At 39.0% G+C, this 16,772-nt stretch overlaps 1 protein-coding gene across 1 annotated transcript in view; it reads right to left on the reverse strand.

Annotated features, from left to right (window-relative positions):
- Nucleotides 1-16,772, reverse strand: part of PRKCA (protein kinase C alpha) — a 159,988-nt gene that overhangs the window by 54,302 nt on the left and 88,914 nt on the right. Inside the window, exons 4-5 of the mRNA XM_055795016.1 lie at nt 5,815-5,926; nt 4,956-5,084 (exon numbers count right to left, since the gene is read on the reverse strand). Coding sequence (XP_055650991.1) covers nt 4,956-5,084; nt 5,815-5,926 — 241 coding nt within the window. The remainder of the gene's footprint in view (nt 1-4,955; nt 5,085-5,814; nt 5,927-16,772) is intronic.

The raw sequence follows: 16,772 nt of genomic DNA on the forward strand, positions 1-16,772 counted from the left end.
ACTTGGTACTAAAAGCTGGTCAAATAGCTAGAATATTCAAGTATGTTCCCTTTTAAAATCATTTGCAGGTATTATGAAATTAATGCTAACAAAGGCAGACACTAATACTAACCTAGACAATCACAAATAAAATTATTTGAGTGTGTATATGTGTGGTGGGGTCTTTTAAGAGAATCTAGAAATGTGCCAAAATTCTCCAGTTCATCTCTTGGGCTGCTCGGGCAGAGGCTCTTAACCCAGCTGTCCACAGCAAGCCGTGTGACAAGACGTCAATATGCAGTGCCATAGGGTGGCTCAGCATTCGTACATGCATAAATCATTTGAAAAATGTACGGTGGGGAGCAGAGGACTCCTAGGAAGATTATTGTTGGAGAGCCTGTTACATGCTCCCAACCTCTGCAGAGATGACTGCTAGGTTTCCTCTTTTAATAACAGAAGCATCACTGAGGAATAAAAGCAGATTTTCTGTATTCTTTCAGCTAAGAAAAACACACTTAGAAACCCTGAAAACGCTGGGTTGTGTGTATATATAGATATATTTTAATAATGTTTATGTAACAGTAGGGTGCATTAGCTGACAGCGAGTCACTAACACCCTGCCTCTAAATCGGTGCCTGTGTCGGGAGGGCAGTTCTGCAGCGGCAGCTGCTGTCAAATCCAACTCCCAGCAACTCACAGGTCACAGTTGAGGATCCCAATAATGTGGCAGATTTGCATGTCAGTGCACCAGATGGGGTTATTTTCTCACAAAGGTTATTATTTACTCACTCTAAATATAATTCAAAAATCAAATAAAAAATGAAACCTGTGATTCAACCACCTACAAAGTTGCTCAGAAGGGCCCCAAATTATAAGATGGGCCAAGAAGTAAATGTAAGAGTGACAAAACTTTTAATGCACATCAGGAGGAAGAAAATTCAGTGCAAAAAGCATAGATTAAGAATAGCTAAAACTGCTTCACTATGTCTAAAAGAAAAAACCCCAAGTCAGTTCAACGTATGAAAGGGTCACAAATTCAGTGATTTCAGGAAAAAGCAATGCAGGAGCGTTCCTATAAAAAGAAAACTACCATGTTGATTTACTGCAAGTGCAATGAATTATTAATATCCAATGCAACTCTCAAGCTAGCAGCTATAAAATAACCCAATGATATTTAAGAACTGCAACACAAATAAGCACCGAATGTGGCATATTGACTAGCCCGGGGAAGACGGTGAGGTTTTGGCCAAGTATACCAATAGAAAATTCCTACTCGGTTGTGAAAAAGTGTTGCAGAGTCTCTAACATTCACACAGAAAAGACTGTATGTCTGCCTTCAAGCACCCAGACTGAAAATCCGACCTAGCAAACTGGAATTAAGTTTGTTTACATATAGGACTCAATCATTCCCACTATTAGTTCAATTCAAAACCTGCCAAAGTACTTAGATATAACCTGACCGAAGCACTGGCCAACTCCATGTGGCAGCACTCTGCCTTGCCTCCTTCCCAGTAATCACTGGGAAAACCCCCAGTCCTACTTACCTATTTTATCAGGAACACACTTAGTAAGTGTGCGTACTGTGGCCTTTTATGGAAACAAAAGCCATCACAAAATCCTCAAGGCAATTATGTAGCAGACAAACTGCCACGTACTAAACAGTGTCCCCTAAACAACTACCTCTTGCAGCCGCCATCAAGCACGCTGCATCCTCGACGGGCTGTCCTGGCTGCAACCGGGATGGTTGAGTTGCCTATCAAAATTATTTGCAAGATGCCAACCAGAGTGGCACGTCTCCATTTAGCAGCACAAATGTTTTGCATGCAATCAAGGCTGGCTGTGAAAGAATCAGCAGGAGCTAATTAACAACCAAAACAGGACGCAGAGCAGAGGTATTAAGGAATTCAGCTAAAGGAGTTCAACACCTATAAAGTATTTCCTTTGAAAAAGGTTCAAACCAAAAAGGCAGTAATTGATTATTTTTCCTGATATTCCTAAGCCTCCTGGGCATTTAATTCACCTCCTTTCCTGAAGCTGAAGGCAGAGGTATCATCCTTGGCAGCTCTGGGAACCGTATATTCTAACAAAGGTTTTGTTAATAAATATTTTAGAAGCAATGCCATGCTGAGAGAGAAAAGGAGTTCAACACTTTTGCATAGCAGTATATCCATAAGCTAACAGACAACTGATAATTTCATTTTCAGTTAAACATGCAGAAAAGGTGTCTGAAACTTGACCCAGCCTGGGCTTAGTCTGTATATATCTTTTATTTAAAAAGCTAAAAAAGCTTACTTTCAGGGCAACTGCCCTTTTTATTTAAAAAAATATTCTGGAAGCTTGGAAATGCTGACAAGCCTCACTCAAAACAACCTACCAGTTTTATGTATCATTATTATATACAGAACATCGTTATTATATACATAACAAAGTTATAGTAAACATTTTTCGTGTGGACCAGAAAGCTATTTAATTGTGGGGTGGAAATGTTTCATTTATAAACACAGAAGTAACAGCATTTGCCAAGTGCACTCACACCAAAAAGGGCTCATGAGGAAAACCTAGAAAATACCCGTAACAGCATCACCATACCCATGTCTCAGACAAGACCTTTACAAATAAAATTGTGACCTCAAAGAGCACCCACTTGTGTAATTGGTTTATAGTGCTTTAGTACCATCAAGACTTGTGACAAACATTTTTGTCCCTAAAAGGATTATAAACGTGCTGAATCATCAGAAAATAAGTACATGTTATTTGTCAAATTCCGTGCGTTATGGCAGGAAGTTTAAGCCGTATTTAAGAACCTTGCTGCCAAGTGGCCTAGAATAATGCAAATATTAAATTTTGTCACTTGGATGATTTTCAGATTAGTTCTCTCTCGTGGTACAATTACTTTCAGCACCTGCATCAGCATCTTTGAAATGCCTCACTACTTAGCAAAACCACCTTTCTGTTAACGACAGGAGCTTGGACAAATTTACCCCTCCTACGTTGACAGGAAGCTATTTGAAAAGTTAAGCTACAATTAAGTACCGCTTGGGATCCGTTCTCATCCTTTCTAACTAAATTTTATCATCCTTCTCCAGTTCATTTTACAAGGTTTGACAGGAGAATATGGAGGTATTTGGATTCAGAGAGAACAAAGCCATGAATGAATACAGTGCCAGGAGGGAAGTTCGCTCGTTCTGTAAGTGAAAATTCAGTGTGATGGTCTGAGTTCCTTTATGTTGCCTGCAAGAGGCTATGGTTAACAGTTGGACTAGATGATCTCAAAGGTCTTTTCCAACCTAAATGATTCAATGGTCTCTGTTGAGACTCATTCCCCGAAGAGAAGGGCAGAGGCAGAAGGAACAGCCTTTTGCCATATAACAGGCTCTAGCCTTCCAACGGAGCAGTGCTGAGCAACACAACATCCCCAGCTTGCCAACAACTACATGAAGAAACAAAGTCAGAAGCCGAGACCGTCCAGGAAACCTCCCGCTTTGTCGTGCTCTAACTTTGCCCTTGGATTTAATTCCATTTTCCAACACCCAAGAGGCAGACACAAGCACTGTAGCCTGTTCTTTCATAGTGTGCACAGCGATTTCAGTTTCTTGCTGTACTACTCTTAAAGATGTGTCAGTGTGCATCTATTGTCATGTATTAAGATTTGTTGCCTTCAAGTTTTCTTCACTGAAGAAGCAGTTTTGGTCACCTGTGATGACACACTAACCAACCCACTCTCCTGAGGTCAAAGCTTTTGACAATTTGTGTTTTACGAGTGTCTCCTACTGCACCTCCTACATTATATTATATTTATTTTGGTTCTAGTTACTATGGCACATATTTGAAATTTCCTTAAAGTTTTGAGCCATAAAAAATTGGGACTTTCTTTCAGAATTTAATTTGTTTTGCAGACTTGCAGACCTATTAAAAAAAAACATGAACAAAATTTTCTGTTATTCCTTCCCTTATTTTATTTCTGTCCACCCTAATTCTTGCCCTGTGCTCTCCCTTTGAGTAAATACACTACAATCTGATTGGCAAAGAACGTTTTTTGCATATTTGTGTCCAACAGAATGGAAAAATCAACAATAAAGTTCACTACCAACTTCACATTTCGGATATCAGATACACTAATTATCGGTCGATCCCAGCTAAAACAGAAAGCATACACAGAACAAATATAATAGGCTGTAAACACAAATTCTTATGTAAATTCTGAGCAATAAACTCCAATCTTGATACCGCACAAGGAAGTTCTGCTGGAGGTAAACAACCTATTACATGTCTATTTAGGAGGACAAATAGTCCTTTCCTTCAACTTGTAAAATACATTTTCCACAATTTTTTCTGCAACTTCAGACTCGGAGTGGGTCGGGGTGTGTGTGTGGGTGTGCGTGTGTGCACACAACCGACGCTTACTCATAAATCCTGGGACAAACGCTTCCAAGGAAATGAACTGCCACCCTCTCCTTCCTTCCTCTCCCTCCCTCCTCCCCATTTTGGTAACCTTAACCTTACAGAATGTGATAATTTATTTTTTTTTATTTTAAAACTCACTGGGAGTAATATTTGGGATTGAATCCAAGTTGCTTTTATTTATCAAATACTCTGAAATGCAGGAAACAACTCCTCAGCTGATGAAAGCTCAGTGTATTTCTTATGTTCTGAAGATGATGGCCAACTTCCTGAACAGCTAGCTATCCCACTGGGCTGCTTTCTACACAAAAAACTGACATTACAGTGATCTTTCTAATTAATAGTCCTGAGTTTTTAACACTATTATTACAGCTTTCATTTTTCTATTCATTTTTATGAACACCAGTTCGTAGAGTTTCTCGATTCAAGGACATGTTGAACGAAATCCTCACACTTGTGAAGGGAAATACTCTTGTCACCGGCTTTAATGCAGAAAGATCTGACCAAGTTACATAAACCCACAGTGTATATTACACATTTATATAACCCTCAAAGTCCCCAAACGAGTTGTTTACCTGTTACTTCCAGTTTGTCACCAGTGACTTCAGCTTTCAGGTAAATCCTTCCTCTTTTCTCTGTGTGATCCATGCCGCAGAGGCTTGGGACGTTAATTACACATTGCTTATGAACGTTCATATCACAGGCTGTGGATATAAAAATGATGCAGACAGCTATGAGAAGATAATAATTTGATTAAACTGCAAACACTGAGCAAAGTGAAAGTTAAGATTACAACGCTGAACTGTTGGCAAGACTTCTGGATACAGCTGCACGGTTTTCAACTGAATGGCAGGACTAGTTTCCATCTTACAACACACTTAATAGACAGTGAATGAAACGGAGAATAAAATAATCTAATACAGAAACCTAAAGAGAGCATTAATGAAGTGCAAGGAAATAAAAGTGAAAATGGAATACAGACTTGCTGGGAACATGACGAAGAAAAAACAGTGCATTCATGCCAGTGTTAGCAATGAAGGGAGTTAGGTTTAAATTGATTATTAGGTTTTTCTAGCAGGAGACTTCCAAGACAAATGAAATACAAGGAAATGGACCTTGGCTACCAGTTGAAGTGACATTTCAGTTTTCAACAGTGCGTTCAGCAGAGCAGTCCCAAAAAAGGCCTTTGCAAAACCGCCATGGCAAGGGCTCTTCAGCCACATCAAGCCGAATACACCACGTTCTCAGCAACAGAAGTGATTCTCATTAGTGTATTATTATAGTACAGAAATATCCACTTGAAATATAACAGTACTATAAATAGCTGACATTTGAAATGGTATTTTCCGCAGAAAAGAAGTAAGAAGCTGCTACTCAGTGTTTCCACTGACTTTCTAAAATATCCTTTTGGTAACATAGAAAGATTTCACTTACTGTCACATTTCATCCCTTGGTGCAGAAGCCCATAAAGCAGTGACCCACAATGGTCACAAAAGGTTGGGCTCCCATACGTGTGGATCTTAAATTTGTGCTTGCTTCTGGGATCCTGAAGGATAAAAAAACCAAACAAAACACAAAGTGATTCTCAAGTCATAAAAGAGTCATAAAAAAAAAATAATGAAAAAATTATTAGTCCAAATAGCAAAAAAATTCTGGCTCTGCAACTTATGCTACAGAAAAATATATCTCAGCATGTGGCTTAATCACAACCTACATCGGTGCAGGTACCTTGGTTCCTAATTTTCCTTTGCTTCGGTGGTGTTAAGAAAGAGCGTGTCAGCTCAGAGAACACAGGCTTGTTCCTGTGATTCACCTGCACAAAAACTTCCATTTACCGACTGTACATAGACGTAAAGTATAATGACATATGTATATATGACATATGTACATGAAGTATAATGACAGCATTCAACCTGTAGCTAAAGTGTCGTATAGTTTTTGACACTTCTTTTAATACTTTTTAATACTTTTTTTTTTTTTAAATACTTTTGGGTGTTATCATCACCATTCTGAAACAATGTCTCCAAATACAGCAGGAGAGGAGGGAAGTAACGGATAATGGGCTGATCTGAAATACAGTCAAATGGCTGTGAATATGGCATCATCTTGAAATGTCGCGAATTTGTTATCTATATTGCAAATGAAAGTGAACATATTCTAACTTGGCATGTAGTAAATATTTTACAGAGACTGCTACTCCCATCTGCTTTTCGAACAGAGAAACTTATAGCGAGGACATTTTAAGGCCAGCAGCGGAGTGGAAATGGTTTCTAATTTAGGACCAGTGAAAGGAAATACACCCAAATCACTTAAATGTATGACACTTCCAAATACATTTGCTGTTTCTCTAGGCATAGAGGTCCCGTTTGAAAACCCAAGAACATCGATATGAAAAAAAGGAATCACATCTTCAATATGTCAGGCTCATTGCACATAGACACAGCCCCAGAACTCCGTGCAGCAGGCTCACGCAGCTCCCACCGCGTGGGGATATGCACTGCCAAAATAAACAGTGTGAAAGCCCTAGACTTCTACGCACAGCGTCTACATTTTGGTATTCTTCATGACCACTTCCAGCCCCAACTGTATTTTAATCAAAACTACAACTGCGCAATCTTGATCAGAAATTGAGAATAGCAGTAATTCTTCTTCATGAAAAAAAAAAAAAAAACCACTGGGGTTTGAAATCAATTCTTGCTAACGTTCTTTGCGGAAGGATCATGGAAATTATGAAATGCCAGGTCTTTCGTGCATTACCACATCCTCAACAAAAACACAACTGCCAAATGAGACATCAAAACATTCTTCTTCTGTTTACATTTTATATTAATATACCTTTATATTAGGTAAGATTTATTAAATTGTCTTAAAGCATAAACTATTTTTTCAACTTGCATCTGCCAATAAAAGCTTTCCAAGAAATCAAAAGCAAAGCACAGCATGTTATACAAAATGGAAAACCTGCCAAATCCTTCTTCAGAAATAAAAGATTCCTCCAGTTTAAATGCTTTCTCAAGAAATTCAAGCAATTTGGGGACTTTTAACTGTAATTATCATAAAAATGTGACTATGAGAAGGCAAAATCTTGCCTTCAAAATTTAATATTTTACCATACTATACTTTGTGAAGGTTGGTGGTTTTTTGTTGTTGTTGTGGTAAGCATTCTCTATGTGAATTTTTTTTTGGTACCAATTCTAAGTTTTATGATAAATCTATAATCACTACTTTTACTGCACAGATAGAAATTATATAGCATCAAGGATAACAAGTAAAAACTTTACAGGAAGAATTCGAATTGAGACTATTTCAATAGTTGTGTTTAACAAATAGCCCGAGATATGAAATGCAAACTGCTACCAACCATATTTATTTTGTAAACAGAGTTAACCTAAATGGAATGACATTCAAGGCTCCAGAGAACATCTGTTTCGTTATTTATTAAAGATATAGCCAACGGGTCTTGTGCTGCAGGGTCATGGGAACGTTGCTTTACTGAAGGGTTATCTGATGGATCGACTCTAACTATATGCCTTCCAAAAAATTTAAAATGCATTTTCAAAGCTAATTCTTTCTTAAATTGTTTTGTTAGAGGACATAAGGGGACTTGTTGCCTTATGAATATATACACTTAAACATCAGTCTGGTAAGCGCATCTGTCGCTGAGAAGGACAAAACCCACACCTTCTAAGAATGACACTGAATAAACAGATTTTTAAAGTTGTATTTAACATCTGACATAAGTGGTATTTATGAGCATGAAGTTTACGATATAGAGGGGAAAGGACTATGGGAAATTATTATAGTGAATGTCTACTAAATACATTGAACTTGTATATTATACTGAAATTATATAACAAACACTACCAAATAATTCCATTCCAATCAATGGAATATATATGTAATTAAGTTAAGCAGGGGTATGTGGCTTTAAAAGGTTGTGACATGTGACAACTACACTGCACTCACTACAAAGCAGCACCATATGAGCAAAGGCTCGTGCACTCCTGCACCTAGTTGTAACTGCAACATACCAGCAAAAGCATTCTTATAAACCAAAGAAATAAAACCAGTCCCGTGAATAAATACATATAGTTGGATCAAACTTCGAAGCTGACCCTGCATGAATCCGTGTACATAATGTTAATCATCATGTGCTTTCTGTAATAAATGTTAGTTTTCTATCATCATGTGAAATGCCTACTGTATGATGTTTAAAATGAACGATTCCATACATACATTTATTTTTTAAAGAGTAGCAATTATGTTCTGGCTATTAGTAGTTATTATTCCATATGCACACGCGAAGTTCCTTATTCCAGACAGAGCATAAGAGATGAGGACAAAGGAAAACGGTACCAAAACTGCTCCTGAACGAAAACTTTGCATGTCAGAAATCTCTTTTAAAATCCCTTTAATAGAACTAAACAGAAGAACCTAAAAAAATATTTTAAAGCTAACAAATAAGAGAGTGTAGTCTCCATCAATATTTAATCCTATTTTCTGTGTCAATCCTATGCATTTTTTTATTTTTGGTCAACTGAAGTATACAAAACCTTGTTATTTTGCAACATATAGAGAGCACCAAGAGATCACTCTACACACATCATAGACGTTTAAACCTTTTAATTTTTTCCCTATATTAACACAGGCTTCTCATGCACTTATACTGTAAAGTATAGATTCAAGGGTAGTTCTAAGTCACCATATTAATAATAATTACTATATTGCCTGTACTAATTACTAAGTATCATTAACAGCAATTAACTTACTGGTTGTTAATACAGTTTAATACTTCCCAGCGTTAAACATGCTTTAAGTGACATACGCATTATTGAGGAAATAGCATTGTCTGTAGTATTTTTCAGCTAGAGGTAAACTACTGAGTTCGAGGTAAGCTCGTGCAAATTTTCTTCAAATATCCCCTTTTAATCAATGTAAACTTTCAATAATTCCCGAAGCAGAGCTGGCAGTCATATTTCATAGTAAACACAGGGAGCCAAGCCAGGATATGACAGATGAACTGCCAAATAATGGCTGCTATTTGCAAGAGAATTGAACTTTGCACTAAACTTGGCATAGATTAATTGTGAAACTCTAAAGGGAAAACCCACTTCTGTTTCCAAAATCCATCAAAATTATGAAGGGGGAAAGTGGCAATGGGAAAGCACTTGTTAAGCAGTGATGAATGATACGCTTTATTAAAATTCATGTTATTTTCATGCTAAAAAGTGAATTCTTTGCTATTATTAAAACAATCCCCCATTTTTGTAAGTACAACGGAACGCAATATAGTATAATTAAATGGGAAAGGAAGTCCAGGGCAATCGATATCACAGACATTTAAATATTTGTCTTCGAAAAACCTTTTAAATCGGCAGAAATTTAGCCAGTGCTCTGCAACTTGACTGCAATACAATGGGCTGGAGCTTCAGAGCCTGTACTGCCATGTAGGGGTGCAGCATCCCTGTCAAGATGAAGAGCAACTGGGCATCTGCTCCCCATACAGCTCTGAAAAAATCAAAATATTATTCATTAGCCTCAAAGCTGAGACTTATACCGAGACAGAGGGCCATAGAATCGCCCTGACTGGGAGATCTGTGCTGCACTCGGACTCGCACTATGTGGACCTACTGAAAGAAAACCAAAACCGGAGCAGAAACCTTTGAAAAATAAATAGCTGAGTTTACAGAAGTGACTCGCCCAGGCAGCCAGCTCTGGATCGGCTACAAGGGGTTCAGATCTGCTCTGACGCCTGGGAGCTGGGCACGCATCCTGCTGCGCCCCAGCAGAGGGAAGCAGAACACAGAGGCATCTCACCAAAACCCACCGTTTTTCAGTCCATGCGCTGCCATTGAACTGCATTTTGCCCCCCCTGCAGCAGCACTGCCAGCATCCCTGCCTTTTTTCTTTGTTTTGCACAAATGAATCCATTTCCTTTATTGAACAGTAATGGAAAGCACCCCCCTGCGAGAAATCATTCCGTGATTTTTCTGGCTCAAAGAAGGGGGTGTGCAATAATTGAAAGCGCATGGTTAACCAGCAGCGCATGTCAAACTGGGCTTTAACACATTACAAAACAGTTTATGAGCATTATATTTCTGAATTCTTTCTAAAAGCTCCCTTTTGATTAGAATTTTATTCCCCTTGATAACAACATTGAACTGACTATAATTTTGCAGGCATTAAACCATCACATTTTTAAGTGTAAAATATATAAGAAACACTTTGTGTGAGGTTGCAGCGGAGATTTTACATACAAAGCAGCATCGCATTATTCCTTGTTGAAGTCCTTTCATAGTACAGAACTCGATAGCATCAATAACTGTCACTGTAACCAGGTACCTAATACCAAAACCTCTGAAACTATACCTGGTTTGTCTTTAATTTGGCACCTTCTAGGTAACATTGCTCGAATTAGTGAGATTTTTGGAAGGAATTTAAATCAACACCGCCAGCAGATCTGTCTGTGCCAGATCCTGTGGTAGTGATCAAGGTGGGGAGAAAATGACTGTCTTCAGTCGTTAATACCAACACACACAGAGCAACAAGGTGTTAGGCAGGATACAATATTGGTATTTTTTCTAAACCGCCTAGGCTTTGTAAAAGGTGTTTTTTTTTCCACATATGAACTTATATTTTTGTGATTGTTAAGAAGCAGAAAATGCAAAAATGCAAATGTAAAAGTATTTTTTGAGAAACAGAAAACTGTATTTTCTTTTACAAAAATAACTTAAAGGAGGTCTGCAGTGGATGACCCGTAAGGTCCTAAGGTTGTATCAGGGCCCCCAACAACAAAGAGCAATTCTGTGTCAATAAATGCAAATGTACCGTTTTCCACTTCCTACCTCCATGACAGAGCCACAGAATTGTTCTTCATCTCTAACCAAACACTTACAAATATATCTATTTGCTAATTTAAAAGGTGTAAAGGAAAAGTAAGCTTAGAACATCCCAAATTACTTCACTTAGACAAAAGAAAAAATAATTCCATAACCTCAGTGGCACAAATTGCGGTACTGAATTTTGTATTTCTATTGAAAACAGGAGGGGAGACAATACGTTAAATATATGCAAAACCATATACAAATCGTTATAAGAAGTAAGAGATCACCATTCCTCTTTACAAACAGAAAAGCCCCAGAAGACTGGCAGGTCTGTTTTCCTCATATTAATACACAACCTTTAAACGTTTCTTGCAGTGACAGAAACATGAATCCTACATCCTTCTTTGTCCGCCCCCAAATCTCTTTAGAGCATGGAAGGCGAGGAACACTGCTCTGAAGAGCAATGAAACCACGCCGTTTGTACTGCATACATTTGACTTAAACTAGATTTAACTTCCCAAGCAAATACCAAGTTAAAAAAACATTTTTAAGAAGAACCTAGTGTGTTTTTCTCTGCATGGAGCCAAATCCCATCCTCACCCCATGCTGTCCACAGGCAATCTCCCATTTATGAAAGTCATCTGAGTCCAGCTTTTCCAAACACCTTCCAACCAGTGACTGCAACATCTAAGACCCCAGTCTTTGAAGAATCAAACAGACACCATGTCTGTTTGAGTGACTTATTTGTTTGCTCTTTATTTTCCTGTTGAGATAACAAAACTATCAGTTGGTAATTTGCATGGCATCTTAATTTGGGAAAGCAGCTTCAACCTCAACGAGCTGCGAGAGCCAAGGAGCCAGATGCTTCTACTGGAAATAACTTCCAGGGCTTAAAATATGGCTTCTACCATCAGTGCTCAGAAGAAAGAAACAGCAAAAAACTATTGTTTGACTCATCATAAAGTTCTTCTCCGACTGAATGAGGTACGTGGGAAAGGGATAGCAAGGAGAGTCTCCTGGGATGGAGTAAGATCCTATCAATTTGTATTACAAAACGTAGAAGTGCTTGAAGCTTGTTTGATACTTCCTCACTCAGAGCTGCAATGCAGAAAAGTTTTGTTGCTTTTGGTAAAATACAATAAAAGATAAAGCTTCCACTGCCTGAAGAATCAAAAATGTCACAGAAGGGCTGAGGCTGGCAGGGACCTCTGGAGTCCAGCGACCCCAACCCCTGGCTCAGAGCAGGGCCAGCTGCTTGGTGGGGTTTGGCAGTGGTTCCCAGCGTCACTCCTTCTCAGCTGCAGGACTCCATAAAGCTCCAAATCTACCTGCCCAGCACCCCCCCAAAAACGTCTACAGGTTGACATATAGCTACTGAGTGCCTTCCTGCAGCGGAGGAGGAAAGCAATGGCATGACCATGACCGTCCACCCCACTGACATCTGCAGGATGGGAAACCACGCTTCAGAGCGTTCAGAGCATAAGCAGGGTTGCATTCAACTCTGTGATAACAAAGGTAGTGGTGAGATAAGAAAACAAAGACTAAGCAAAAATACAAGCAATAAACCCAATGCAAATTAGTCTTTAAGACTGTACAACAGGGATGCACTGGAGAAGAGGCAGGCTCTTCTCATGATGTATTTCAGAGAGAACTGAGGTAAGGAAAGCCCTGCGCTTATGCATACACACAGCAGGGCGCTGTGCAAACACCGCTGTGCCGCTTCCAGACCCACGCGAGCACATCTGAAAGCAGCTGCAGGACAGGGAGTTCAAAATACAGCCCATTCATCCCTGGGCTCAAGGATGCAGTTACATTTGGAAACGAAGACGGATTCTCAAGTTCTGCAGAAGAAAAGCCTTTCGTCATCGTCAGTGACGCCCCAGCCAAAAATGAAAACAAAAATCTCTTTTCCCATCACTGTTCCTAAGGCCATTTCTATTCTTTATTACTCTGAAGAGAGTTACTAAAGTACACAAAAAGAAAAAAAATGTATTTCATTAATATCGACAATTCTCAATCAACTGTTTCCTTCTCTACACTTCTATAGAAGAGGACACTGACCACAGTTCACAAATGATTCAAAGGCAGATTTTTCAGTCCTCTCCTGGAATTCACACTGAATTATTATTTTCAATTAAAAGAAACAGGTGGTCATTGAATCAACTGATTTGGAGCGCTGCCTTTTGTTCGTGTTCTTCTTGTATAGAATAGGACTGATTGAACTGGCAAACGGAGGAAGAATTGCTGCAGGACTGTACTCACAGGGATTTGTAATTTCCTAATTACTATAAAGACAGTTAAATTCAGAAAGGACTCGGTGTTTACTGGCTACTTTTCCTTCATTCTTTTTTAATGAAGAAACTGCAGCATAATTACAGAAAGTGCATAAACAAAAAATCAAGTCAGAAACTGATTCACGACTAGGAAGAAAGGGAGCAAGATTTTGTTTCAGGTATAACTCAACGTCATGTTATGATGCATAAATCAATAAAGATTGAATCCAGGGCACTGGATTCAAAAGGAGTACTAGAAAAACAGAGGCATGTCTGTATATGCCTTGCCTAAAAAAACCTGATTTGTTTTATTTATTATTTATTAATTTATCTCTCGAACATACACAATTTTCAACACAGAGTATCCTTTACACCTTGAATACATGTTACAATATATAGTTTAACATTATCAGACTGAAGTAATTTAAACAAAATCCTGCTGTATAAAAGAATATTGCTTCTTCTTGATAAGTACCATACGTTGAATTGTTTAATACCACAAGTTACAATGCAAGTTACTATGTTGTTTCTATGCTTTCCAATGGAGTTGAAAGGTGGCAAGGTGCAGAGCATCATTAATGTCATAAAGGACTTAGCAGCAATAGGTAATGTTGTTATTGCACTGTGACATCAATTATTTTGCACTAATATATCAGTGTACAATAGCTTCTGATCAGTTTTTTAAAATATCATTGGGTGCCAACTTGCTTATGCTGGAAATGACATGACTTAATTTTTTCCCCCTGTTCTCAGCTGGAGCCCATACTACCCTTCCTTCCTTCATTTACACGGAGGTGAAATGAGATGAAGGTTGAAACCCACCCTCATCTGCAGTGCTGTGGTTTCTCTGTAGAAGCAGTGACCCTGAGCGCAGGGTACAGGGTCAAACCACAACACCTGCCCCAGCGCCGACGCTGTTCACCCAGGAAAGCGGGACGCGTTTATCCATCCATCCATCCAGAGGGACATGGGAATGGCTCCCAACTCCCCTTCAGAAGCCATCGCAGCCACAGACCGAGTTCATTGCCAGCGTGTTAAGCCTTAAGAACGTAATTGGTGACCCCAAACTTCCTGACTGCAGCAAAAATGAAACAAACTTAAGATTTCATTTGTAAAGCCAAACCTGCTCCCTCAGTTAGTTCTGTCTAATGTGGTCTGAACGAGGGTCTTTACAACTATTAAGTGACGGATCTGAGCACATAAAGATGAGTTCATTTGCCAAAAGAATCTCAGCGTGAAGCAGCAGCGGTGCTATGAGCACAGCTAACGCATGCAGCTTGCTAAGCGATGCTTCTTGCCTCCGAGCTACTTCAGTATGCGAGACCCTGAGTAATAACTGGTTTACATTTCCCACTCCTCCTCACATCGCAGGCAGAACTCTGCTCTCCCCGCTAAAACGGTGAGTGCCACCAGAAAAGCCCACTGATTTCTAAAGGCACACCTTCCGTGTTCTCACTCAACCCTTACCCACTTATTTACATCGCGCCCTGGCTCCTTCCCACCTCCCACGGCAGCATCTGCACGCTTCAGAATACTTCCAAGGAAAGACATTTATACGTCTGGATGTATTGCTACCCAACAGGAAAATGTAATATCCATATACATCAACATATGGTTCAAAATCTAAAGCCAACCCCGCTAACTTCTGTACAGATTTGTTTGTGGAAACGGAGTAGTGCAGGAAGGTGTTTCCTAACAGTGGGAAGAGCAGCGTGTGTGTCCCATGGTATGACACCCCCTGGAGATCCTCTCCCTCTTACCTTTACTTCAGGTTAAGTATTGGCACATACAACTCTTTTTTTTTTTTTTTTTTTTTTTGACAAACTTCACTGAAATCTTGCATTGATGTTTCAACGGCAGAGTTTTTAAAAACTGTACATTGATCTTCCCAAAAGAAGAGAGGACTCTTGTCTTCCTGGAGAAAGGGTTCTAGGAGGAACTGTTCAGGAAAATCAGACTACACGGGGAGCGATTACAACCACCTGAAGTTTTTTAGAGATGACAGTTATGTGTCATTTTAAAAGGTTTCTCCTCTAAATACTTTGTCCTTACTTTTAATACTAAATAGCTTTAAGAGGGCTGTTTTGAGTGTCAGGGAGGGCATCCACACCACTAACTTGAGGCATCTTTGCAGTAAAAGATTCCTCTCTCATGGGCTCTCACTTGTCCTTTGGAAATGTTCTCAACTGCGTTTACAAGGTAACTTCAACGTGCCCCTCTCATCACAGACCCCCAGATCACAGACACCAAAACCAGTTCCCACACAAAATACTACAATCCAGGACTTGATCTACGGAATAGCACTCCAGAAAGGAAGGTAGGGTACAGCTCAACAGCTGTGGAAAGGCACATAGTAACAGTAAAATCAGAGCTGCAAAGAAGTCTTGCAGCCATGACAAATGCCACAGTGCAAGAACTTTATATTTGTCATCACTTTATCCAGTTCCTTATGTCACAGCTCAGCAGCTCACTTAAATGCAAGGCCAACAGTATACTTGCATTTTTGTAATTTGTAAAGAAAGACCTTATATTCCTTTTTCTAACACCTACATTTAACAAAAACCACATACGTGCTAATAAACAAATTTTAAACATTTCTCGTCCATTACAAAATTACCCATGTGTTTATTCTGGTATAATGGCAAAACTGCGCTAATCATGCACAAAATCAGAAACAGTGATTTCTGAAAAGTCAGAAAAGTTTTTGGTCCAAAATCAGTCAGATTTTCATGACTCAGCAGCGTCCTCATACGAGAACTTGTGGGGTGCTCTACTGCTCCTCAATTGACAAGTTTTATTAGAGACATACATGAATTTGAAACACCCGAGAATTTTCTTCAAAGTTACTCACTGAATAATTCATTTTTGCCTGGTTAATCACAGACACACAGAGGGGGGGCGGGGGGGGAAGGCAGGAAGGAGGGTAAAATACGCATAAATTAAACATCCCATTTCATTTTTGTTCTTCATCTCAGCCCTGTCTTTTCAGGAGTATGGCATTTAGTACCTAAAAACTCGGCAGACATTTCATAACATTGGCAGAATTTTGTTCTCCAGAGATAAAAATCCCACGGAACAATTGTATATACAAATTCTATCAATGATTGAAGGATTTGATTCAAACATGTTTATCTCAAAATCTACAGTTCAATGTGAAAGATGCTGCTTTCCAGAAATCATAGCCAGAATCATGCCATGGTAGCTACTAAGGCACAGAGTCCTTGAATGGTCTTTTACATTGTATAACCACAGAAAAACTATTTATTTATGTCTTGAACAGATGTTTTTCCATATG

The sequence above is a fragment of the Falco peregrinus genome, chromosome 2 (assembly GCF_023634155.1).
Source record: "Falco peregrinus isolate bFalPer1 chromosome 2, bFalPer1.pri, whole genome shotgun sequence".
Lineage (NCBI taxonomy): Eukaryota > Metazoa > Chordata > Aves > Falconiformes > Falconidae > Falco > Falco peregrinus.